This window comes from Bubalus kerabau, chromosome 15 (assembly GCF_029407905.1).
Source record: "Bubalus kerabau isolate K-KA32 ecotype Philippines breed swamp buffalo chromosome 15, PCC_UOA_SB_1v2, whole genome shotgun sequence".
In the NCBI taxonomy this organism is placed as follows: domain Eukaryota; kingdom Metazoa; phylum Chordata; class Mammalia; order Artiodactyla; family Bovidae; genus Bubalus; species Bubalus kerabau.
This window is the reverse complement of record NC_073638.1, coordinates 22141206-22165828: the sequence shown is the minus strand read 5'-3', so window position 1 is coordinate 22165828 and position 24623 is coordinate 22141206. Positions and strand designations below refer to the sequence as shown.

At 44.1% G+C, this 24623-nt stretch overlaps 3 protein-coding genes across 3 annotated transcripts; 1 reads left to right on the top strand and 2 right to left on the bottom strand.

Moving 5' to 3' along the window:
- Positions 1-1071: 1071 nt before the first annotated feature.
- C15H11orf52 (chromosome 15 C11orf52 homolog) lies at positions 1072-8583 on the bottom strand. The gene is made up of 4 exons (XM_055547415.1): positions 8344-8583; positions 3435-3472; positions 2188-2267; positions 1072-2050 (listed from the first exon to the last, which is right to left on the bottom strand). The coding sequence occupies exons 1-4, from the start codon at positions 8373-8375 to the stop codon at positions 1799-1801; spliced, it is 402 nt and encodes a 133-aa protein (XP_055403390.1). The 5' UTR covers positions 8376-8583; the 3' UTR covers positions 1072-1798.
- A 2189-nt stretch (positions 8584-10772) lies between these two features.
- Positions 10773-13278, bottom strand: HSPB2 (heat shock protein family B (small) member 2). Its single transcript, XM_055547966.1, has 2 exons — positions 12974-13278; positions 10773-12481 (listed from the first exon to the last, which is right to left on the bottom strand). The coding sequence occupies exons 1-2, from the start codon at positions 13065-13067 to the stop codon at positions 12027-12029; spliced, it is 549 nt and encodes a 182-aa protein (XP_055403941.1). The 5' UTR covers positions 13068-13278; the 3' UTR covers positions 10773-12026.
- Positions 13279-14089: 811 nt separating this feature from the next.
- Positions 14090-17446, top strand: CRYAB (crystallin alpha B). Its single transcript, XM_055547965.1, has 3 exons — positions 14090-14361; positions 15489-15611; positions 17103-17446. The coding sequence occupies exons 1-3, from the start codon at positions 14161-14163 to the stop codon at positions 17304-17306; spliced, it is 528 nt and encodes a 175-aa protein (XP_055403940.1). The 5' UTR covers positions 14090-14160; the 3' UTR covers positions 17307-17446.
- The last annotated feature ends 7177 nt before the right edge of the window (positions 17447-24623 follow it).

Here is a 24623-nt window from a genome sequence, read left to right as displayed (position 1 = left end):
CCACAACTCATAACAGGTGAGTGGGTTGTTCTGCCGATCAGTAGCACAGGCGGGGTTCTAGCCACGTCTTCTGAATCCTCTCTGGAGGACACAGAAAATAATAGCGGTGATAATGATGATGATAGGAGCCAACGTTTGTCCACATACTATGAACTCTTCCGAGTGCTTTAAATTCCCACAAACACTCTAAGAAATTGACCCTATTATTTCTGACTTTTTTTTTTTTTTCCCGCTGCCATTCCATTTTTCAATACTCTATCCATTTTAAGAAAGCTTTCCTCCCAGGAACAAAGCCAGGGCCCGCGGTATTTGGGGAGAATGGTGTACAGCTTGAGAAAGGGAAGTCTTCAAGCTCTGAAAGTATGACTCAAGGACAGCACTCTTAAGAACCTGCAAAAGCTCTGAGAGGGTTTGGAATCTGAAACTTCCACCTCCTTCCCACCACACCCTCACCCCTCCGTTTGCCCCCAGTTCTGATCTGGGAAGTTTAACCGGTGATGATAATACTTTCCAGCTACACACCACCTTTCAGCACCTACCTTTTAAATCGTCGATGTGTCTGGTTCCGCATCTCCGTCCCCAGCCTTTCTGAGAACCACCTCCTCCTGCTGTAGTGTCGCCTCTGCGTGCCCGTTGCCATGGCGACGGCAGAGCCCGGCCTGGACCGATCCGCCTCCAGCGGGCGGGAGCCAGCCTTCGTCCTCCCGGGCTCCGCCCCCTACGGACCTGACCCCGCCCCCTGCTTGTCCAGACCCGCCTCCTAATGGCCCAGAGCGCATTGCCTGCCAGCCTTCACCACGCCTCCTGCCGGCCAGGCCCCGCCTCCTGAGGGCCAGAACTCCGCCCCTTGCCCGTCTAGACCAGCCTCTTGCTGGCTCGGACCCCGCCTCCTGATTCCCAGAACCCTGCCCCTGCCTACTCGACCCACCTCTTACCGGCCCAGACCCCGCCCCGGAGCTCCGCCTTCGCAGCTGGGAAGCAGCCTTCAGTGCTTGCCAACCGCACCCGGGGGGCTCTGCTTCTGTAGCAGCCGGTAGGGTGTTGGAAAGTGGTTGGTCTTCCTTACCGCCCTGAGGCTGAATGAGAGCTCGCAGACCTCCACCCAAGAAAACGCACCAACCAGGTTCCTTATGCGATTTATTGATCCTAACGGCTCCGCATCCCTGAGAGAAAACAGTCCAGCTTAAGGGGAAGTTTCTGGGCCTCGCAGTGCTGTCGACATCAGTGACTTGACGTCCTTGCAATCGATGGTCCGAAAACGCTTGCTCCATACTTCAGTCCCTGCCCTCACTTGTTTGTGTAGGGTCTGGACCCTTTTGACCCAGCCTCTGAGGAATTTGCCCAACCCAGATCTAGGAGCTGTGTACAAAAGCTCTGAATGCTTCCCAGAGCATCTCTTCTTCAGCTTTGGAGCTGAAGGTGTATAGAAGGGACACCATCAAATGAACTCCAATAAAGTCAGCTCAAGTGCAAGTGCTTCAAGGGTAACCTGTTCTTTCTGCACTTTCCCAGAGGCCAGGAGCAAAGATAGGGGTCAAAACCCCACCTTCTTGCACACTCAACCTAGTGCCCTCATTCTGTACAACTCCATCCACTCCCAAGTAACTCAAATATGACCCTAAGCTAATGGTGGCAAATAAGAGATAGTCCGAGGCAGAGCACAGGACTGGGAGTTTGCAATTCCAGGGTCTCTGGAGTTCTTTAACCCTAAAAGGTGTCCACTGTTCCTAGGCCGCCAGCCAGTCCCCCGAAGCCGTAGTGATCAAATGATGCCAACAGGTACCTCCCCCATCAGGGCTCACACAAGGGTCCCGTTCTTGCTGTCATAGCGAGGTGTGACCTGGGGGAAGCGAAGGGTCGCATACTCTGTAGCATTTTTTAACTGCAGGTGCTTCACCTCCTGGACAGAGCGTGGCTGGGGAAGTCTGTACAGTTGAATGTCTGCATAATACAAGCTGCCCTCCTCCGACCTGAGGCTTTGACGACTCCTCTCCTGAGACACAGGCTGCCTTAACACCTGCTCGTACGTGTGTCCCATTGTGTCGTGGTCCTGAGAGGAACGAACAGCATTAAGGGAGGTTCTTGGCTTGGTTGCTCCCTTTCCCCCTCTGTCTCAGGCTGGACAAGCTGAGTCCTGGGGTGCCAGGTCTGAACGGTCTCCTAGGAGGGACCAAGGCTTGTCATTACCTTCGTGTCATTCAGTTGCCGCCACCACTCATGCTGCGGCTGCTGCCGCTGCCGCCTCAGTGTTCGTCTTGCTTGGCTCCCTGAGAGGAAGAAATCCGACTTTAATCCGCTTTCTCTTCTGTCTCTATTGAAATTGCCCTCTTCAAATCTCTGTTAAACTATGACGGTGGGCTTCTGACTAATCTCCCTGACTCTCCTCTCATCTCTCACTTCCACCATTCCCACATCCAAACTCCTTAGCAGAGTATACAACCTGGCCCTTTTACGATCTGCCAATAATACCTTCCATCCTTATGTTTCAGCGGCCCCTAACATAATTTTACAATTTTATGTTGGGACTTCCTTAATGGTCCAGTGGTTAAGAATCCGCCTTCCAATGAAGGGAATACAGGTTCAATCTCTAGTCAGGGAACTAAGATCCCCACATGCCAGAGGAGCAGCTAAACCCATGTGCCATAACACAGTCCTCGCACCGCAACAAAGACCCAGCACAGCCAAAATAAAGTAAAAACAAAAAACCCCAAAACAATTATATATTGAGAGCCCACGGTATGCCAGGCTCTGTGTCCGCATTCTGGGGATAGAAGGATGAGTTGGCTGTTTTCTCCACTGCAGGGAGCTTGCAGTCGACTAGGGGAGACCAAAGTATACAGACTATTACAGTGCAATGTGGTAAGAGCTCAGCTTCAGCAAACATTTGATCACTTTTCATAAAGTCATTCTCTTCTCTCTCTTCCTGTTTCTGCACACTTCCTGCTTCTCTTCCACCTTATAAACTTGCTATTATTCCTTCAATATGGGTGTTTTCCCGCCTTCTGTAACAGCCTGAGTGTGGTGCTGTTGGGAGCACTGGTGCATGGCATTACGATTCTTTGTTTATGTGTATCTCTCTCTCAAACTTGATTTTCAGCTCTTCTAGGGCCAGACCTCGGTGTACCCTTCCCCTCATGCTTGTCTGCCTCCTCCACATCCTGCAGAGTGCTCCACATACACTATAAGTGTTCTGTAAATTTTTGCTGGATGAATGAAAGAATGAACAACCAACCTCGCCATTCTGAGATAATGGAAAGGATGACGTTCAGAGTTTCAGAGGTGGTCTGGAACACAGTAACCTAAAGATCTCTTTGGTGGACTATCTGCTTTTAGCCTTGCTCCACCTTACACCCTTTCTTAAGACACTGGTTCTATTATTCTGTTTTCTCTAATTTGCACTCCCCCCAGCACTCCCCACCCCCAACTCCCATTACCTATTTTCTTCTTCCTCTGTAAAGTTGATGTACAGCTCCTGTGAAAGGAAAAACAGATCGCCAATGTGTAAGAACCTGGCCTCTGTCTTCCCTCCTGCATCCTTTGCTCTGTGGTCTCCTTAACATTCTGGTGGGATGACTTTCCCTCACCTCCCTCTAACAAAGATTCACCCTGAGCCAGCCCCAAAGCATTTCTCAAGGGTAGCACACCTCTCCCAAGGGGATGGTTCTGGAAGGTGGAGTGGTACAACTGACACAACCAAACCCAAAATATAGCCCCAGGCAAGCAGGCGCTACATGCCGGGGATGTAGTTGGGTTGAGGGCTATTCTGGGATTGTCTAACAGGCTAATCCCAGCAGAGGGTAAGGGAATCCTGCCAAATAAGGGGATATTCCTGGATTCAGAGACCCTCTTGCTTTTCCTTTCGCTTCTTTTTTTCAGGGTCTGTCAACCCAGGATTCTTATCCTGGGAGTCACAGAAGCTGCCACAACCAGGGTTGACTAATTAAGGCTCCACAAAGCCCTTTCCTGACAGGTGACCTCCATCCCTGCTTCTTTGTCCTTGTTTCTTATTAACAGAGAGAGAAGTTTAACCTTTGACGTCCACAGCCCAGGAAGCTCTGAATTTGGTGAGTGACTCAGCTACACTGCCTTCCCTGCAGGACAGCTCTCTTATACTTATTTCTGAGCCCCTAGGGTCCCTGCTGGAGCCAGCATGTCTACATGATTGTCAACTGTTTGATGGCCAGAGAACAACACTTGTCTGAGGAAATAGGCTGAATACTTCATAGCTTACTCCGGATGCTTTTTCTTGCTAGTACATTTCCAGCTCTCACCAGAGCCAACTCTATTTGTCTGACTTCTGTCTCCCCAAGGAAGTTTCCTTCTTTAGCTAATTAAAAAGAAAGGGGGAAGAGGACTCCTAAATCATGTTCATTTTATGACTGTAGAAAACTTAGGATTTTTCCACACATATCTGACAGAGGTTCGTGTTTTGGTTTGATTTTTGGTTTTAATGCAGCTTGCTGAGTTGAGAGCAGTTAGTCTCCATCCAAACTCTACAGGTGGTTCAGAAAAAAAAGCTTTGAAACTATTTCTGGGTCTGTCTACTTCCTCTTCTGCCACTTCAGCTCTTCCTTTCTCTTACCATTGCATAAGCATAGCCTAATCCTAGCCTCTAAGTCCTTGCCCCTGGTCACTACTCTCTTCCTACTTACTTCTACTTAAACGGATAAAGAAAATAATAATTCTAAAATAAGATCCACTTGGGTGACTCAGATTTAGTGAGCAGAGCCTGTTCCCAAGTTGGATGTTGCACAATGCCGGGACATGAACCCAGATGGAATATTCAGTTAGACTCGTGGGTGATAGGATTTTATTTTTAGCTCAGAATTAAGGAAACCAAATGAGTACTCTCCTATATTGGTAGTAAGAATAAAAATTGGTGCAATTTTTCTAGAATGCACTTGGCAATAAGTATGAGAGGCCTTAAACATAAATGTATGTAACCACTGATGTAGCAGTTCTAACCTATAATCAGGTGCATATATGGATATTTATTATAGCATTATTTATAATTTCAAAAAATAGGAAATATTCAACATTGGGAACTAACTAAATAAATGGCATCTCCAATCAATGGAATATCATACATCAATTTAAGAAAGATGTTGGAAGAACACCTAATAGCATGGAAATTTTTCCTCTTTATTAAGATAATAAAAAGCTAATACGTGTTGGAATAAAAACTATGCATATAAAAATTTTAAAAGGATTACATGGAAATACACTGAAATATTCCTGTCATCTCTGGGTGCTTATATTTATGGTTGTTTCTTTTTTTTTTTTTTCTTTAGCCATGGACTTTATTGTTTGAATATTTGCAATTATTATTCTATACACAAATGTTAATTTCTTACAAAACTCTGTATTCCATATTGCTAGGTCACTTCACTCTTCATTTTATGTCACATTTCCATCAAGAACTATTTCCCCAAATCACCATCTGCCTGATTGTGTGTTGTTGTTGTTCAGTTGCTAAGTTCTGTATGACTCTGCGATGCCAGACACTAGTTCACCAGGCTCATCTGTCCATGAGATTTTCCAGTCAAGAATACTGGAGTGGGTTGTGGTTGTTTCTTACTTTCTGCTCTTTGGTATTTTCCAAATGTTCTACAATGAATATGTATTACTTTTGTAATCAGAAAAAAAATTTCTATAAAAGTCTTTTCAATTGTCATAGTGCCTTTAAGTTTCTGGAAGTTTGAAAAATAGAGAAGTTTGAGAAATAGAGAAGAACAATATTTATCCAATCCTACTAATATTCAAGAGGAAAAAATATATATCTTGGTTAGTTATCTGGTGTAGTGTTTCTAGCCAGGCTTTAGATTTAGATTGACAGTATCAGACTAGGTCTATGGTCTTTAGCAAGTTTTCTACTTCATGAGGCTTCCATTTTCATTTTATTTATTTAAAAAAAATTTTTGACTGTGCCACATGGCATGCAGGATCTTAGTTCCCTGACCAAAGAACAATCCCATATCCCCTGCAATACAAGCAAGGAGTTGTAACCACTGGACTGCCACAGAAGTCCCTCCATTTTCTTATTAATTAAATGAAGATAATAATAGAAATTAAACCTCATGAAAGTGAAGTTGCTCAGTCATGTCCAACTCTTTGCAACCCCGTGGACTGTAGCCCACCAAGCTCCTCCGTCCATGGGATTCTCCAGGCAAGAATACTGGAGTGTGTTGCCATTTCCTTCTCCAGGGGATCTTTCTGACCCAGGGATTTAACCCAGGTCTCCGCATTGCAGGCAGATGCTTTAACCTCTGAGCCACCAGGGAAGCCCTTAAACCTCATGGCATTACTGTAAAAATTAAATTAAAAAATAGATGTAAAATACTCAGCTAAGTGGCTGGTATATAATGAGCAATGGTCAAAGCTGACTACTCTGACTACCATCATCAGAGGAAGAAATAACCAAACATGAAGGATATGAAAACTTGGGAAAAAAGGGAGTGAAAGACACTTTACACCCCCTCCTCTGGGATTTTTTATGTTTCTAGATGTCTTATGTCTATAGGATATTTCAGAGTTGTAAAGTGCTTCACTTGTTTTTTCAATCCTGACAATATTCTGGAAAATTATTTGTTCTTGTTTTATAAATGAGCCAACTAGGGACCTAAAACTTTGGTATCTTACTCAAGAAGGCAGGGACCAAATTTCTTATTTTTACTTTGCCTTCTGACTCTATCATTATGGCTGGTACACATAGGTGTTCAAAAAATATCTGTTTAACAAGTGAATGGATACATGAATGAATAGTAGCAACAGAACATGAATCCAATGTGCTTTTCAATGTACCTCACCTATCTCTCTAAACATGATACTTTATTCAGAAACAGGATACCCTCAAGACAGATGCAGGCCTGGAATAGTATAGAAGAAAGAGGTGGACAGGATAAAACCAGGTCCAGTGGGTTATAGTGTTAAAAAGAAATAACAGGCCTTGAAGGGTGTGGCTTGTGCTGAGCTCACATCATCAAACCATGGCTTGATACCTAGCCTAACTGGAGTTTCAACCTTCCCCGGGAACATAGTCTTATATGCTCAGTTTGGAATTATCTGGTCAGCACCAGTGGGGTAGTCTGTCACATAGACTTTTTCCATTGCCCAGAGGAAAATGAGGTCATCTGCTCTTCTCTGACCCCTCCCTCTTCTGCCTATGAAAGCCTTCCATTTTGTACAGCTTCTCAGAGCTCCTTTCTACTCGCTAGATAAGATGCTACCTCTTCATGAGCCCTTCAATAAAGTCAATTAAATTTTGAAAATTTACTTCGCTGAACTTTTGCTGTTTAACAACAGTGATGATAATACTAGAAAAGAACAATAAAGACAATTCATTTATTTTGAGGTTTTCCCATATTATCTGCTCTTCAAGTCTGTGATCTAAACAACATAAGTAGTGTTATCTAGTGTTACCTACATTATATATGAGGAAGAAGAGAAGTCACAGGATTTGCCTAAGGTCACACAGCAAACAAATGTTAAAGTTATATTCCAATATTCCTTAGATATTCTCCTTCTCACTTCTACCCTTTAAAATAAATATTTCTCACAGAGCAAACAAATGTGAAAGTTATATTCAAACCATTCCATGGATATTCTCCTTCTCCTCACTTCTTACCCTTTTAAATAAACATTTCTCCAGTTGATTTACTTGATTGTGGAGATGGTATTATGTAGTGGTTAAAAGTATGGGCTTTGAGGGACTTCCCTGGCGGTCCAGTGGTTGACTCCATGCTTCCGGTGCAGGGGGCGAGAATGCCATCCCTGGTTGGGAGACTAAGATCACACATGCTGTATGGTATAGACCAAAAAAAAAAAAAAAAAAGTAGGGGCTTTGAAGTCAGACAGGTCTGGGTTGGAATCTTGGTTTATTTGCTTACTAGCCATGTGACCACAGACAAATTAGTTAACTTCTCTGAGCCTTAGCTTCTTAGCTGTAAAACAGAAGGGGTAAGGGGACCTCCCTCCAAATTGTTGGGAAAATTAAAGGAGATTATTAAGTGCCTGGAACATAATAAGTTCTCAAGTTATTACCATTATCTGGGGGAGAAAGGAAGAGAATAAAGGGAACGAGGAGGAAGAGGAAGACAAACAGAAGAAAACATCGATTCACCATTCCATTTCTGTCCTCGTCATTTGGCAGGCAGCTGCCTTGGCTGTGGTTTTGAGGTTTCCTGAAAGGAGGGGGCAGAGAATGGGGTGCTGCTCCTGGGGGTGCCAGGTGAAGAAGGTGACAGTGGGGAGTTGGCAGAGCACTACCCGCAGGCTTTCTCTTATCCTTGGGGCCTCTGGGTCCACCAGCAGAGACCTTGCCCTCTGACCTTTCCCCCTACTCACCAGCTTCTCCCACAGCAGAGCTGGTTTCCCATGGTGCTCTGTCTCCCGGGGAGCCCGGCTCTTTTTCCACCGAAAGAGGCTTGTGCATTTCCTGGTTCCCGGTTCAGCTTTCAGCAGCAGCTCCCGGGGACTCTGCCAGTGTCAGATTTCAACCTAACAGGTTGGACTTTGGAAGCCACCTGCTGGAAAGATTCCCAGGTGACTGCTTCCAGCCAGAGGGTAAAGGAACACACACGAGGTCCAGGTGAGAGCGATCTCACCTTCGGGATTTGGAGCTGCTTTGAGAAGTGTCAACTCTGAGCCTCAAGCTTCAGTAAAAAGAAACCTGAGATAGAAAAGGGTTCTGGGTTTCCTTAGGAAATGTCTCTCTACTACATCACACTGTCATTGAAATATATCCTCTATAATAAAAGTCTTACCTATGTGTCCCCAGCACTACTCAGGTTTAATTGTGTTTCACTTTGATGGTTACTGGTATCAGTCTCTTATCATCCTTGTCCAGAATCTGGGTTTGAAGACTGGACTCTTTTGGAAACTAAAATTTAGGGAAATGTATTCCTTTTGTGTTCTCTCTTGCTAGTGGAATGAATGTGGGCAAATCACTTTTTTTCTAGGACCTGTGAAAATGGAGGACTGAACTCATTACTTAATGCCCTTTCTGATTTTACGATTGGAGTGATCTTAGCACTTCTTAACCATTCACTTCTCCCTTGTCAGTACAGAACTATGGAATCTCCATTTAATCTCAACTCAGCTTCTCCAATGACCAAAGTTAGACTCATTCCACACTCATTGGCAAGTAGGATGTAGTTGAGCAAATTCCTTAGTAGAAAATAGGGACTCTTGGAGAATTTGTGGAACCTATACGGCTTGACTGCAGTGTTCCCACTCCATCTTTAGTGTATTGTTTAAACGCCCAATTATTTGTGTGTCCCTTAAGGATGTTCAGAATCCAGCACTCAGCCCTGTACTCCACAGAGAGTACCCTGGACTCTTCATTCTTCCTCCATCTTCTTTCTTTATGAAAAACAGGGATAAAAAGAGTGACAGCCTTATAGGATTGTGGTGAAAATTAAGTGAGATAATGTATATAAAACTCTAATACAGGACCTGACACATGGGACCCTTTCAGTAAGTCCTAGCTATGGTTATTATTATTACTTTTTGTTCTCAGCTAATTGTTAGATGGTATAGCATGTTACCTTATTATCTGGTGCTAAACCATTGCACTAGCCTCTTATTTCATGGCCATGCTTCTCCCTGGCAAACCACTCTGTACTCTACTATTAACTGTATTCTTTTCATCCTGTTACCCAAACTTCTTAGCCTGGTACTCAAAGCCCTTCATAATCTGGTCCCTTTTCAGCTACTTTCTCTAATTTAAAGGAAAACGCACTCCAAAGGAACCAGCACTGTGTTGTGGCAGTCAGAAAACCTGATACACTTTAAGCAGCATTAATAGAAGTCTAGAGTGATAAACTGGAGAAGGCAATGGCACCCCACTCCAGTACTCTTGCCTGGAAAATTCCATGGACAGAGGAGCCTGGTAGGCTGCAGTCCATGGGGTCGCTAAGAGTTGGACACGACTGGGCGACTTCACTTTCACTTTTCACTTTCATGCATTGGAGAAGGAAATGGCAACCCACTCCAGTGTTCTTGCCTGGAGAATGCCAGGGATGGGGGAGCCTGGTGGGCTGCCGTCAATGAGATTGCACAGAGTCGGACACGACTGAAGCGACTTAGCAGCAGCAGCAGCAGAGTGATAAACAAGGGTATTGATTATTCCACTGAAATATGTACCAGTCAGTGCATGATTGGAATAACAGTTTTAGGTTTACATGTTGAATTTCAAGTTACACTTCAAGAGGCAGTGTATTCAAGAGAAAGTTGTCTGAGTTGTATGTGGTATGGAAAGTCCTATAAAATATGGTTAAAAGAATTAGGCATGTTTTACTGGGAAAGAAAACCAGTGGGAAAAAGTTACTGAAATGCAGATTTTGGTTCAATAGAAGGAAGAATTTATAACAGATGTGTCCAAAAAGAAAATGAAGTGAGCTACTATGAAGTTCTAAGCTCTCTGTCACTGAAAATGTCCCAGAAGTTGACTAAGAATCTTCAAAGTGTTTGCTGGATTGGGGATTTGGACAAAATCAGAGGTTGCAATTTTTTTCTAGCTAAGGAAACTTTTCTTTTAAATGAAGCTCAAGTAAAATTATAAAACAGATCAAAGCAAAGCTGTTTTAATAGAAGTCTAAAGAGGATCCTTTTAAAATTATTTTTCTTCTCAACTAGATGTTAAGATTCTTGAGAGTAGACAGCAAAGGAGCATAGTTTTAAATTTATATTTACAGTGTATAACCTCCCTGCCATATTACTTGGGGGTTAAATAAATATTTGTTGAATGAGTGAACAAAAGAATGTATCAATCGTTATTTCTCTAAGGCATGCTTTAGTTTTTAATAGATAGCAATCTTTTAACCAAGAATTGAATTATTTAAGTGAGGGTTCTTTTCCTGGGAGTCCACAGATCCTTAAGAGGGCATATAAATGGATCTCAAGAGCTGTGTGAACCTGTTCAAATTGTGTACCACATTTCAGAGCATGTGTATTTTTCTGGTAAGAGGATTTATTGCTTTTGTAAGATTTTTTCAAAAGGGTCTATTAAAAAGTTAAGAATCAACCAACCACTTTAATGGGATAATTTCAGATGTCCATTACAACCTAGTAAAAGATGTATTTGGGGTCAAGGAGGTCTTCTGTGCATTCCTCCAATCATACACATTCATGCTCTCTTGATTACAGAAAGAAATTAAGAGGTCAACCCTCCAGGCTTTTTTGAATACACCATACTCCTAGTACTGAGACTCTACTGCTAAAGGAAGTTTCCCTGGCCATCATCACCAAACCAATACCCTTGGACTGGGTGGAGGGATGCAGGGATTCCTCTCTTTGGGATGTATCACGACTAGAAACAAATGCTTTCTCTCCCAGGCAGAGGCTGGGGAAACTTTGTGGTTCAGCAACAACGGCAGAGGCTTCTGTGTCTATGTTGCTGGCTCTGCATTCTCGATCCCTCAGAATCAGAGGCCAATTTCCGTGGGCAGACCAGGGCTTTAGGCATCTCTGCATCCAAAAGCCGTTTTCCCAACCCCTACCCAAAACAGGCCAGACAGTCTGGAGACCCTTGTTTTTGTGTCTCTAATCACCAGCTCAGACAATGCCCTCCGGGCTGTTTGGATGACATATCCCTTTCCCCTCCCAGGATCACACTCTCTTTTGTTGCACTGTGAGAAAATCCTGGCCAGGAATTTGATGTGGAGCCAGTGTCAGCTTCCCGGTGTGATCTCAGCATCCACGTTTGAGTTCAGAGTGCTGTGGAGTTGGGTCCACCTAACTGAGGACGTTTTTGTCTCTTTCCATGCCCATGCCCTCCTCCAGGCCACAGAATAGGGAGCAGCACAACAAGGCCCTGAGATTTGGGTTTATTCAGCTCCACCCAAAACTAAACGAAACAAACAAACAAAAAAAATGCTATGACACGTCCCAAGGGACCAAACCATACATTGTGACCATGCACGTTTCCCTTCCCCCAAGGATGCGGCTACCTCCGGGGTGCTGGGCAGCTGCTTCTATCAGGGGCCGGGAACTAGAAAGGGGTTCAGTGGGTGCTGGGTCTGTGGCGCTCAGGGCTCAACACCGACGGCCTCCTCCTCTTCCTCTGGATCAGGGGGCGCTGGGAGCAAGGAGATATAGACCTCGTTGACCTCTGTGTCCAAATGTCGGCCGCCTCGAGGCGCCTCCAGGTTGAGGATGCCGTCGTGGGAGAGCGCGGCGCGGACCCGCCAGGGGTCAACGTCGGCGGGCAGGACGTAGGTGCGGCAGAACTCGCGCGACACGAAGCCGTGGCGGTCCAGGCGCTGCGGGTGCCGGGCGGACACCTCCAGGAGGTTGTCCACAGTCCTCACGGTCACCTCATCTGGGGTAAAGTGGCTCACGTCCAGAAACGCCTGGAACTTGCCCTCGCTGAGCCTAAGCTCGGAGGCCCCTGCCCGGCTGCCCTCCCCAGCTGGCGCGGCCCGGGGCCGGACATAGTAGCCGTGGTAGAGGGTAGGGGTCAGGATCTCTTCTGGCAGGAGGCCTGAGGGACAGAGAGAGAGAGAAAGCGAGAGGGCGGGATGAAGCAGGATGAAGTGAGAGAGCAGGAGGCCTGCTGAGGGCGGCAGCCGAGGAAGGAGAAGCAGGGGAGGGTCCCGCAGGCTACAGGAGGCGGCTGGGGAGAAGGGATGGAGAAAGGGGATACACTGGGGTAGAGGAGAGCAAGTCAAACGGGGTCCGGGTGGGCCGAAGAGTGGGGAAAGGCCCTGGGGGGCGGGGTAGGGTGGGGGGGGGGGGCGCTTAGGGGCAGATTCCGAGTCCTGTGGGCAGCATCTGCACCGAGGCCAATAGGAAGGGGAGCGCGCCCGGCTTGGAGGGGGCGGCGAGGGGGGAGTCTGGGGTGGGAGATGACTCGCCCCAGGAGTTCAGTTAAGCCCGGAGTGGGGTGGAGGCCAGTTACCATTGGGAGGTCAGCCCAGAATCTCCGGAGGTGGGGGTGGGAGGCAAGGGGGGTGGGGTGGCATCCGTGCCATACCTTCCCCGAAGCGCTGCTCGCCCAGGCGGCTCGGGTTGGCAAACTCGTACTCGGCGGTGGCCGGGTGGGCATGTGGCACCGAGCGGCCCGACATGGCTGCAGACGCGCCGGCGGCCCCTGTCCGAGGTGCGGCCCCAACAGGCGCGGCGGGACCCCTCCAGCTGCCGTGGAGCCGGGGCGCGGCGGGGGTGGGGGCGGGGTCTACACCACCCAAAATAGTGCGGAGCCCGGGGGGAGGGGCGGCGAGCGCCCGCGACCAGCGTGTGACCCGCGCCGCCTGGACCCCCGTCCCCTCCCCTGCACACCCTTCAGCTGTCACAAGCCTCTCCCGCCCTGCACCTCCACCCCACCCCCCCACCCCGCACCAGGACAGCTGGGGTTCGGGGCTGGGGAGGGAGCCGGCGTGTAGAGGCTGCTGCCCACGGCCGGGAGAGGCCTCGCTGAGACCCTCACCAACAGTTTGCACGTTTTTCTCCACCTCCTCTTCTCCCTAGTGGCAGACAACCGGCACCCCACTTCATACAGCTCTCCCCTCGGTTTGAGGTTCTGCCAGCCGCGGAAAGTGAAAGATGCAAACAACTTTCTATCCTTTATTTGGGGGTGGGGTGAGGAGCCTTCCCCGCGAATGTCAGGGTCCTCTCTGAACCCAGCGCAACCCAGGGCACCACGTGGAAACCTGCCACGGCCATGCTGGTGGTCACTGCTTTCCCCTAGGGACCCACAAAGAGTTAATGTCCCTGGGGCCCAGCCTAGGAAGATTCCAGTTCCTGCCCAGGCCCAAGATAGCTGCTGGCCCCATTCCCTTGGCATGCAGGGCGGCAGGGGAGGAGGAGGGGCCCACTGCCCGCCGCTTGGGATTCCTGACTCAGTCCCAACTCCAGAGGAGGGGGTGGGGGTGGGTGCCATTGGGTGTGGACAGAAAGCTAGTGAAACAAGACCAGGACAGGTCACTGGCCAGCTCAGGCGCGTTTGTATTTCTCTTTTCTTAGCTCAGTGAGTACTGGGTATGTGTCATTGTGCCAAATCCCCAATCACAAGTCCTCATGAACGGGCGGTGAGCTGGGATAATAAAACTCCTGACATCACCATTCCAGAAGCTTCACAAGACTGCGTATATAAGGGGCTGGCCGCAGCTGCGGCTGAAGGAGCTGACCAGCCAGCTGACGCCCCACACTCACCTAACCACCATGGATATCGCCATCCACCACCCCTGGATCCGCCGCCCCTTCTTCCCTTTCCACTCTCCCAGCCGCCTCTTTGACCAGTTTTTTGGCGAGCACCTGTTAGAGTCTGATCTATTCCCAGCTTCTACTTCCCTGAGCCCCTTCTACCTTCGGCCGCCCTCATTTCTGCGGGCACCCAGCTGGATTGACACTGGCCTCTCAGAGGTAAGTCTCCCCTTTTCCCGGACAGGAGAGTTCATTCTGGAACCTTCTGGAAGCATCTCCATCCACTGTCCTTTTCCTCCTGGCTTAAATCTATGCCTAAGGGTCCTACATGTCTTAGGCACTTGTGTGTCCTGCAGTGAAGACAGATGAGGCCCCTAGTTCCTGTCTTCCCCAGTCACCTATTTGTATTTGGTGTGCTCCTCTGTATCCTATTTGCTACATTTTCCATGCACTATGAAGGCCATTCTTTATTCCTTATCTTCTGGGTAGGATGTCCCTTTCTGGTTTGATTCATAACAATCTACAGGGAAAGAGTTACCTTCAGACTCCTTTGCTCACCCCTTCTAACACCTCACACTCCTGACAAATACTGTCATCTCACGTTTCAGAGCCAGGAAGACAGTCTTGCCTCATCCTGAGCTTTCCACCCCTGCTGCATGGAGCTGGAGACAGCAACCACTATTTTCTTCCTTCTTATTCCCTCAGCTATGATTTTCCGGGTTTCTAAGGGTTGTGATAGGGCACTGGCCTGGGTCCAAGCCTAATGAGGATAGAATGTAGGTCCACTTTAGGGACCCCCCCCTCAGTTGTCCTAAGACGGTGGGAGAATGGGGTGAACAGATAAGAGTGACAGAAGCTGTCACAGATAACACTCTGGTTTAAAAATATTCAAGTGTGAGTAAACAGGAGCTGAGTGGGCAAGGGCTTTGGAAGGACAATGGGAGCTAGCAGAACATTCCAGATTGAGTGGGTGGGAAACTTGGCAGAGACCTGAGTGAGAAGAAGGGGCCTTTGTCTTACAGACAAACGACAAGGCCAGGCATTGGCTTGGAGAAGCAGCACAAGGCACGCCGCGACCCATCCTTGTACTTTGTCCCCTGGGTGGCCTGTCTCCTTCCCTGTCCCTGTAAATAAAGTTTGGGCCTGATGACCAAGTGGTGTGCCTGGGGTACCACTATGGTGATGCCCCTGAGCCAGAGGGCATGTTTATTTAAAAATGAATTTTTAGCTAAAAAGAGGAGGATGAACCACCTGGACAGAGAGCAAATCTGCAGTGATGAGATTGTACTAGTATCATTTACATTCCTACCCTTTCTCTTACCCCGTCCCCACCTTGCTATTTCCAGATGCGTCTGGAGAAGGACAGATTCTCTGTCAACCTGGATGTGAAGCACTTCTCCCCAGAGGAACTCAAGGTCAAGGTGCTGGGAGATGTGATTGAGGTGCATGGCAAACATGAAGAGCGCCAGGTATGTAGCTGACTTTCTCTTCTGCTCTTTTTCCAGGGCATGCTATATGCCAGATACTGCCCTCAGCCCCTGTGGCCGGCAACGTTCCAGTCCTAAGCCACTGGCGTCAGGAACAGGGATAAACCTGTTGTTGTTTTGGCCAGATCTTTGTTGCTTATTTTGATTTGATTGCCTCAGGGATAGATGGGATGTTAACTTCCTGTTTAAGCCAGTGGTTCTCAACTTTGCCAAAGTTAAAATTACTAGAGGGATTAAAAAAAAATGCTCATGCATATCTCAAATCATTTAAATCAAGATTTTTAAAAAGCTCCCTAGGGAATTCTAATGCATAGTCAAGGCTAAAGACCACTGACTTAAATAGTGGTTTCAGACATCTGACTGTTTTACATAATTGTATTAATTGCATGCACTTGGAAGGCCCTTGAATTTGAGACTTTTAGGTATTCCAGAAGTCATTTCTCTTTCAGTTCAGTCAGTTCAGTTCAGTCGCTCAGTCGTGTCCGACTCTTTGCGACCCCATGAACCACAGCACGCCAGGCCTCCCTGTCCATCACCAACTCCCGGAGTTCATTCAGACTCTCGTCCATTGAGTCAGTGATGCCATCCAGCCATCTCATCCTCTGTCGTCCCCTTCTCCTCCTGCCCCCAATCCCTCCCGGCATCAAAGTCTTTTCCAATGAGTCAACTCTTCGCATGAGGTGGCCAAAAGTACTGGAGTTTCAGCTTTAGCATAATTCTCTTTAGCCCATCTTAATGCTGAACTACTTCGTTTGCCTGAATTTCAGAGCTGTACTCAGCTCCTAATATGCTAGATCCATGTGTAAATCAGTTGACAGCCTGTCTAAATAAATGTTTGAGATGCATGAGTTATAAAGGTTAGGGATGGAATTTTTCAGGAGAATTCTAAAGAATGAGATAACTTCTCATTACTTTCTGGGAGAGTTTTTCAGTGAGTTTGCTTCTTACTGATTAGTTGTAACACAGTAACTTGTGCATCCAATAGTATAGTGTGAGGTCCTCAGGCTGTTTCAGTTTTGCTATGATTTGATTTAGATCAGAGTCTCCTGGGTGTAGTCTTTATTATTGTTTCTGTTATTATCATTATTATACCTATTGGTCTGGAGCATTCCTGAAGCATCAGGACAATTTCTGGGCTTCCTTAAGAGATTCAAGTTTTAAATCGAGATGATACTCCAAATCCTGTGGGCCCAACAAACATTGATCTAAAACCTTTGGGAAATACTGCTGAACATATCCACAGCTCAGGGCTTGGAAAGCTAAGAAGTTTGGCTGTTCAAACCTCTCAGATTCTCATTGGTAGGAGTGACCACTTAGGCAATTCCATCATAGAGCCAACAGAACAACCATTTCACTTTCTCTCATGTTGCCATGCATTTGGCCACAGCTAAGGGGAAGGAGGATGTCTGAGTTTTAGACAAGTGATGCTATTTCCTGTTCTTATCTACCTCTTTCCTTCTTCTCTTGGTTTAGGATGAACATGGTTTTATCTCCCGGGAGTTCCACAGGAAATACCGGATCCCAGCTGACGTGGACCCTCTCGCCATTACTTCATCCCTGTCGTCTGATGGGGTCCTCACTGTGAATGGACCAAGGAAACAGGTCTCCGGCCCTGAGCGCACCATTCCCATCACCCGTGAAGAGAAGCCAGCTGTCACTGCAGCCCCCAAGAAGTAGATGCCCTTTCTCTAACTGCATTTTTTAAAACAAGAAAAGTTCCCCACCAGTGAATGAAAACCTTGTGACTAGTGCTGAAGCTTATTAATGCTAAGGGCAGGCCCAAATTATTAAGCTAATAAATATCATTCAGCAACAGATACCTGTCTTGCGTTTGAATATTTTGTGTTAATCATCACATTATGTTTTAGGGGGCTCCAGGGACATTAGAGTCTGAATGACTGTTTCCAACACTTACTAATGGGATAAATTTAGCAAACCACTTAAAACTTTATGGTCTTTAAGTCTTCCACTTATAACATGGGGTGCTTATTCCTACACTCATTGTAAAGAGTAAATTAAGGAGAAAAAGTAGGTAAAGCTCTTGGCAGAGCTCAAAGAAGATCAGTTCCTTTCCTTTCCTTCCTCTTTGATTTTGGCCCTGGGTTCCAACAACACATCCCAGTGATGTCTCTATGACAATGCAGAAAATGCCTTAGTGCATCTCTGAAATGAATCATGTCACCAGGGAAGAGATGGTATCCTCAACTTTGACATTTTCCCACTGATAAGCATTGCCTTCAGCAGACTTACAAAGGCAATAAATAGGACAGGTGATTATCACCAAACAAGCCTCTCAGGTGTAGTCTTTAAATTAGCTAGTGAACACTTACTAAGACTGGGAAAAACACAATTCATTGATCCATCATTTAAAAAGTTAAAGTTTTTTTTTTATTTTTTAAAATACTGAAATACAGTTGATGTACAGGCTTCCCAGGTGGCACTAGTGGTAAAGAACCTGCCTGCCAATGCAGGAGACATAAGAGATGTGGGTTCCATCCCTGGATTGGGAAGATCCCCTGGAGGAGGGCATGTCAACCCACTCCAGTATTCTTGCCTGGAGAATCCCATGGACAGAGGAGCCTGGCAGGCTGCAGTCCCTAGGGTTACAAAGAGTCGGAGATGACTGAAGCAACTTAGCATGTGCATGCACAGTTGATTTACAGTGTTGTGCTTATTTCTGCTCTACAGCAAAGTGACTCAGTTATCCATATGTATAGACATTTTTTTTCATATTCTTTTCCGTTATCGTTCATCACAGCATATTGAATATAGTTCCTTGTGCTGTACAGGAGGCTCTTGTTTATTCATCCTACATATAATAATTTGCATCTTCTAATCCCATGCTCCCAATCCTTCCCTCCCCATATGCCTGCCACGTCAGCAACCACAAGTCTGATTTCTATGTTTGTAAGCCTGTTTCTGTTTCATAGGTATGTTCAACTGTGTCATATTTTAGATTCCACATATAGGTAACATCATATGATATTTGTCTTAAGTTTTAAGAATTACAGTAAATAACTGATCAATAAATGATTATTTAGGTTAGAGATGTGTGTGTGTGTGTGTGTGTGTGTGTGTGTGAGTTGCTCAGTCACGTCCGACTCTTTGCGACCCCATGGACTGTAGTTTGCAGGCTCCTCTGTCCATGGAATTCTCTAGGCAAGAATACTGGAGTGGGTTGCCATTCCCTTCTCCAGGAGATCTTTTCCACCTAGGAATCAAACCCGGATCTCCCTCACTGCAGGCAGATTCTTTACTGCGTGAGCCACCATGGAAGCCCAAAGAAAGAAAGACATACTACTTTACAATAACACCTCTGCTTCACTTCTGTGAGTCTAGACAAACTTCTGATTCAATTAATGAAAATAGCCCTGGTATAAATGCTTATAAACAACTCATTTTTTTCTGTAGCCGCTTGCAGTTGATTTCTGATTTCTCACAAGGATTCTTTTCTTCACAGAGCCTACTGTTTGGGGACTGGCCATGCTACTAAAATAAGATACGTGGAACAATTGCCAAAAGTTTTCAAGATGCAGGAGTGTGGAGCTAGGACAATATACATCGCGAATTTATGCAGGTTCAAAATGTTTCCTCTTAAAAATGCTGCTCCCTGATAGGTCTGAAATGCTATGATCTAGCCAGAAGTCAGATTTTTCTACACTTAGAGCCAATTTTTATGGCTGTGTAGTAGACACTGTTGGTACCTAAGTAGCCTATTTACCACCTTCAGTCTTGCCAGCAGAACCCCAGATTGGTTTAGGTATCCACTATATTCTTCCTAGCTATGTGCTTCAGAAGAATGAAAGGTTCACCCAAGCTCCACCCAGATCAACCATGGAAACTCCCTTCCTTCTGTCGAGATTAGTCTTGAAAGGGCTATGACCCAATTATGGCCAATGAGACAGGGGTGGGGGTGGGGGGTGAGGGGAGAATTTGCAGGAGATACTTATAGCAAAACTTTTTACCTTTTAAAAAGAGAGAGTGAGGGAGGGAAGGGGGCGTGAGAGAGACGGGACAGAGAGAAAGAGATTGATTTTTCTTCCTCTCCATGTTGGAGCATAAGAATGTGATAGATTGCTGTAGCCATCTTGAAACTATGAGGGAGCATCCATGGTAACTGATGATGGCTGAGCAGGAGGATGGTAAAGCTCTGAGACCTTGATGGGTCACTGAATTGCTAAACTGGTGAACTCTAGAGCTTCCTTACTTCAGAATGTATTATGTCTCATTTTTGTCTAGTTTATTTGGGGGGGGGGTTATGTTACTGGTATGCAAAAACACCTTAACTGATGGAGGCTGAATTAAACAGTGTGAAAAACGGAAAAATGCTCTGGAAACCAATGGAAACCAAGTGTCAGCTTTAATCATTTTAGTGTGTATTAGCAGACTTCTCAAGCAGAAATAATGATTTGATCTTAAATGAATCATACTTTGTCTATTAGAGTATAATATTTATGTTTCTGACAAATTTGTACAGGGTTGCCTTTTTTATTATTACCATCCCCAAGTTACTCTACCCTTTTTATTGTTATTCTTTTCCAGACCACATGTTTTGCTATAGCTGTTTGTTCACTGTTATTAGTATAGGACTTTTCTAGGTCAGCATATTTGAGGGATTTTTCTTTAGTTTTATAGTTAGCTCACCCATAATTCTACTTCATTCTCTATGTCTGAATTATGCCAGAAGTTTGTTGAGGCAATTTTAGTTAGCATTTATTTTGTTTGTTAATGTTAGCTAAAATTTATTCAGCACTTACTATTAGGTGTGCACTGTGTTAAGTACTTTACCTTTTTTTTTTAACTATCATTTTTAAAGAATAAATTTGGGAAATGGGTATATAGTAGATATAATTTCAATAAGATATATAAATTTGGTTTGGTTTCCACTTAGAAACCAAATGGAAGTTTTGCCTAACGGTTTGGGAATGATACACGTTTGTTCTTAGAAAAATCCTTTTCTATTTGAAACTTCACGTTTTATTTGAATATTACCCTGGATTTGATCTTTGATCTGAAGATTTACAATCACCATTCAACAACTATTTGAATGCATACTATGTTCTAGCTACAAAAATAACACATATTTTTTGCCCTAATACAAGAGTGGAAGAGGGGGCACACAAAAAGACACAACTTTTAAGATTCTATGATGTCCACTCAAAATGTCTGCTCTGGGGACCCTTAAGAGGATTGATTACCTACCTTGGACACAGAAGGAATCCTGCAACAACGGGGACGCAGACATAGAGAACAGACTTGTGGGCACAGTTGGGGAAGGAGAGGGAGGGACAAATTCAAAGAGTAACACTGAAACATATACATTACCATATGTCAAACAGATAGCTAGTGGGAATTTGCTGTATGATGCAGGGAGCTCTGTGACAACCTAGAGGGGTGGGATGGGGTGGGAGGAGAGAGGGAGGTTCAAGAGCAAGGGGACATATACCCACGACTGATTCATGTTGCTGTATAGTAGAAACTAATATATTGTAAAGCAATTATCCTCCAATTGAAAATAAATAAATAAAAATTTTAAAAAAGGAATCTTGGAGACAATTATCCCTGACCAAAATTATATAACAGCTTTATTGAGATACTAGTCACTTACTATACTATTCACCCATTGCAAGTGCATAATTTAATGATTTATTTGTATTCATAGTTGTATATCCATCACCACAATCAATTTTAGGATATTTCATTAGCCAAGATGGTGACTTATCACCCTCCAATGCCCATCTCTCAAGCCCTAAGCAACCTTTAATCTACTTTCTGTCTCTATATATTTGGACAATTAATGTAGTGGAATAATACAATATCTAGCACTTTGTGACTAGCTTCTTTCACTTAGCAGATGTTCTGAAATTCCCTCCAGATGGTTGCATGTATCAACACTTCACTCTTTTTTATTGATAAACAATATTTCTTTACATGGATCTACTGCATTTTATTTACCTATTCATCAGTTCATAGACATTTGAGTTACTTCCACTTTTTTTCTGTAATGAATAATGCTGTTATGAACAGTCATGTACTAGTTTTTGTGTGGACATATGTCTTCATTTTTCTTGAGTATTTATCTAGGAGTGGAATTGCTAGATTATATATAACTTTCCATCTAGCCTTTTGAGACTACATTCCAAGGCAGCTGCCCACTTAAAATTCCCACCAGCAGTGTATGTGGGTTCTGATTTCTCAATATCCACACCAACAATTATCGTTATCTATCTGTTTGGTTATAGCCATTTCTCAATATCCACACCAACAATTATCATTATCTATCTGTTTGGTTATAGCCATTTCTCAATATCCACACCAACAATTATCGTTATCTATCTGTTTGGTTATAGCCATTTCTCAATATCCACACCAATAATTATCGTTATCTATCTTTTTGGTTATAGCCATCTCAGTGGGTGTCTCACTGATTTCTTTATAGGTTTATAGGGCTTAGCAAGATTAAGAGGGAAGAAAATGCATCTAGAAGGAAGAACAGCATGAAGTGCCTAGGCAGGAGCACTGGAGAGGGAACGTGGCAGATGAAGAAGAAAGAGTCAGACAGTAGAGAAAACACAGCTAAGGAGTTTGAAATTTATTTTGAAGGCTATAAAAGCTGGTGAAAGATTTTAACCAAGTGAGTAGCATGATCAACCCTGCATTTTTAGGCTCAATCTGGGAGTGGTATAGTGATTGAAAAATAGGGACTGAAATAGAAAATAGAGACATCAACCAAAAGGGCAAGAGTAAGAAATGATGGGACACTGGAATATGGTAAAGGTGACAGAGATGTAAAAAAGAGGGACATGATAGCACAGGGCACTCTGCTCAACGTTATGTGGCAGCTCCCCTCCTGGATGGGAGGGGAGCTTGAGGAAGAATGGTATGGCTGAGTCGCTTTGCTGTCCACCTGAAACTATCACAACATTGTTAGTTGGCTATAGTCCAACATAAAATAAAAGTTAAACAAGAGGGACATAATCAAGACATAATGTGTGGACAGAATTTACAGGGCTTGGTGTCTCTTTGAATGGGAAGGATGAGAAAGAGGGATATAAAATAATTCCTTGCTTTCTGTTTTTAACTACTGTGTGAACTAATTATGTAATATATTAATATAATACTAAAAATAAGAAAGAGTAGTTAAGACACATGAAATAAAACTATGGAATTCACCCAAGATATGAAATATATAAGAAGGAAAAGTTTGAGACTGAAGATTATGAATTCAGCCACAGGTTTCAGGAAATTACCTCAACCTGATATGAAAAACCCATAACCAACATCATACTCAATAGTGAAGATTTAAAGTCTTTCTTTTAAGACTAGGATCAAGACAGGGATATCTACTTTCACCAATTCTATTCAATATATTTTTGCAAGCTCTAGCCAGAGCAATTAGACAATAAAAAGAAAAGCATCTAAATTGGAAAGAAAAAAGCAGAACTGTCTCTTTTTACAAAAGACAAGATCATACATGCATAAAACCCTAAAGATTTCACCAAAAAAATCATTAGAACTAATAAACAAGTTTAGCAATATTGCAGGATATACAACCAACACATACAAATCAGTTGCATTTCTATACACTAACAATGAATAATAAAAAAGGAAATTAAGAAAACAATTTCATGTACAGTAGCATCAAAAAGAATAAAATACATAGAATAGCTTCAACTAAGGAGGCAAAAAACTTGTACATTAAAAAGTAAAAGATATTGCTAAAGTAAAGAAGGCAGAAATGGAAAGTCATCTGTGTTCATGGATTAGAAGGCTTATACTGTTAAGAAATTAATACTAGCTGAAGTGACCTACAGAGTCAAAGCAATTCTTATCAAAATTCCAATATATTTTTTGCAGAGGTAGAAAATTCCACCCTAAAATTCACATGAGATCTCAAAGGACCCTGAAATAGACAAAATCATCTTGAAAAAGAGGAACAAACTTGGAAGATTCACACTTTCTGATTTCAAAGCTTATTACAAAACTACAATAATTTTAAAAAATGTGGTATTAGCATAAAGGCAGACACAGACCAAGGAAAAGAATAGAGAGCCCAGAAATAATCCCTCACATATATAGTCAAATGATCACTGACAAACACATCAAGACCATTTAACAGGAAAAGGACAGTCTTTTCAACACATGGTGCTGGGAAAACTATATATCCACCTGCAAAAGAATGAAATTAGACCCTTACCTTACATAATACACAAAAATTAACTCAAAGAGAATCAAACACCTAATCATAAGAGCTTAGAAGAAAACACAGACAAAGTTTCATGACATTGACTTTAGCAATGATTTATTGGATATGACACCAAAAGTTTAGGCAATTAAAAAAAAAAAAAACAGATAAACTCAACTTCATCAAAATTGAAAACTTTTGTATATCACTAACAAGGGAATGAAAGAACCCACAGAGTGATATTTACAAATCATATAGTAGTTGATTAGAGATTAATATCCAAAATATATAAAGATATATATATATATATAAAGAACATCTACAATTCAACAACAAAAAAGCAAACAACCCAGTTCAAAAATGAGCAAAGCAGTGGTAAAGAATCTGCCTGCCAATGCAGGAGATACAGGTTCAATCTCTTGTCTGGGAAGACCCCTACATGCTGTGGAACAGCTAAGCCTGCGCACCACAAATATTGAACCAGTACTCTAGAGCCTGGGAATCGCGCTACTGAGCCCTTGCACTGCGACTGCTGAAGCCCCTGTGTCGTGGAGCCTGTGCTCAGCAAAAAGAGAAGCCGCTGCAATGAGAAGACTGCGCACTGCTACTAAAGAGTAGCCCCTCCCCCCAAAAAAGAGTAGCCCCCGCTTGTTGCAACTAGAGAAAAGCCTGTGCAGCAACAAAGACCCAAGACCCAGCACAGCCCCAAAATAAATAAATGAAATTATTTAAAAATTGAACAAAGGACTTGAATAAACATTTCTCCACAGACAATATACAAATAACTGAAAAGCACATGAAAAGATCCT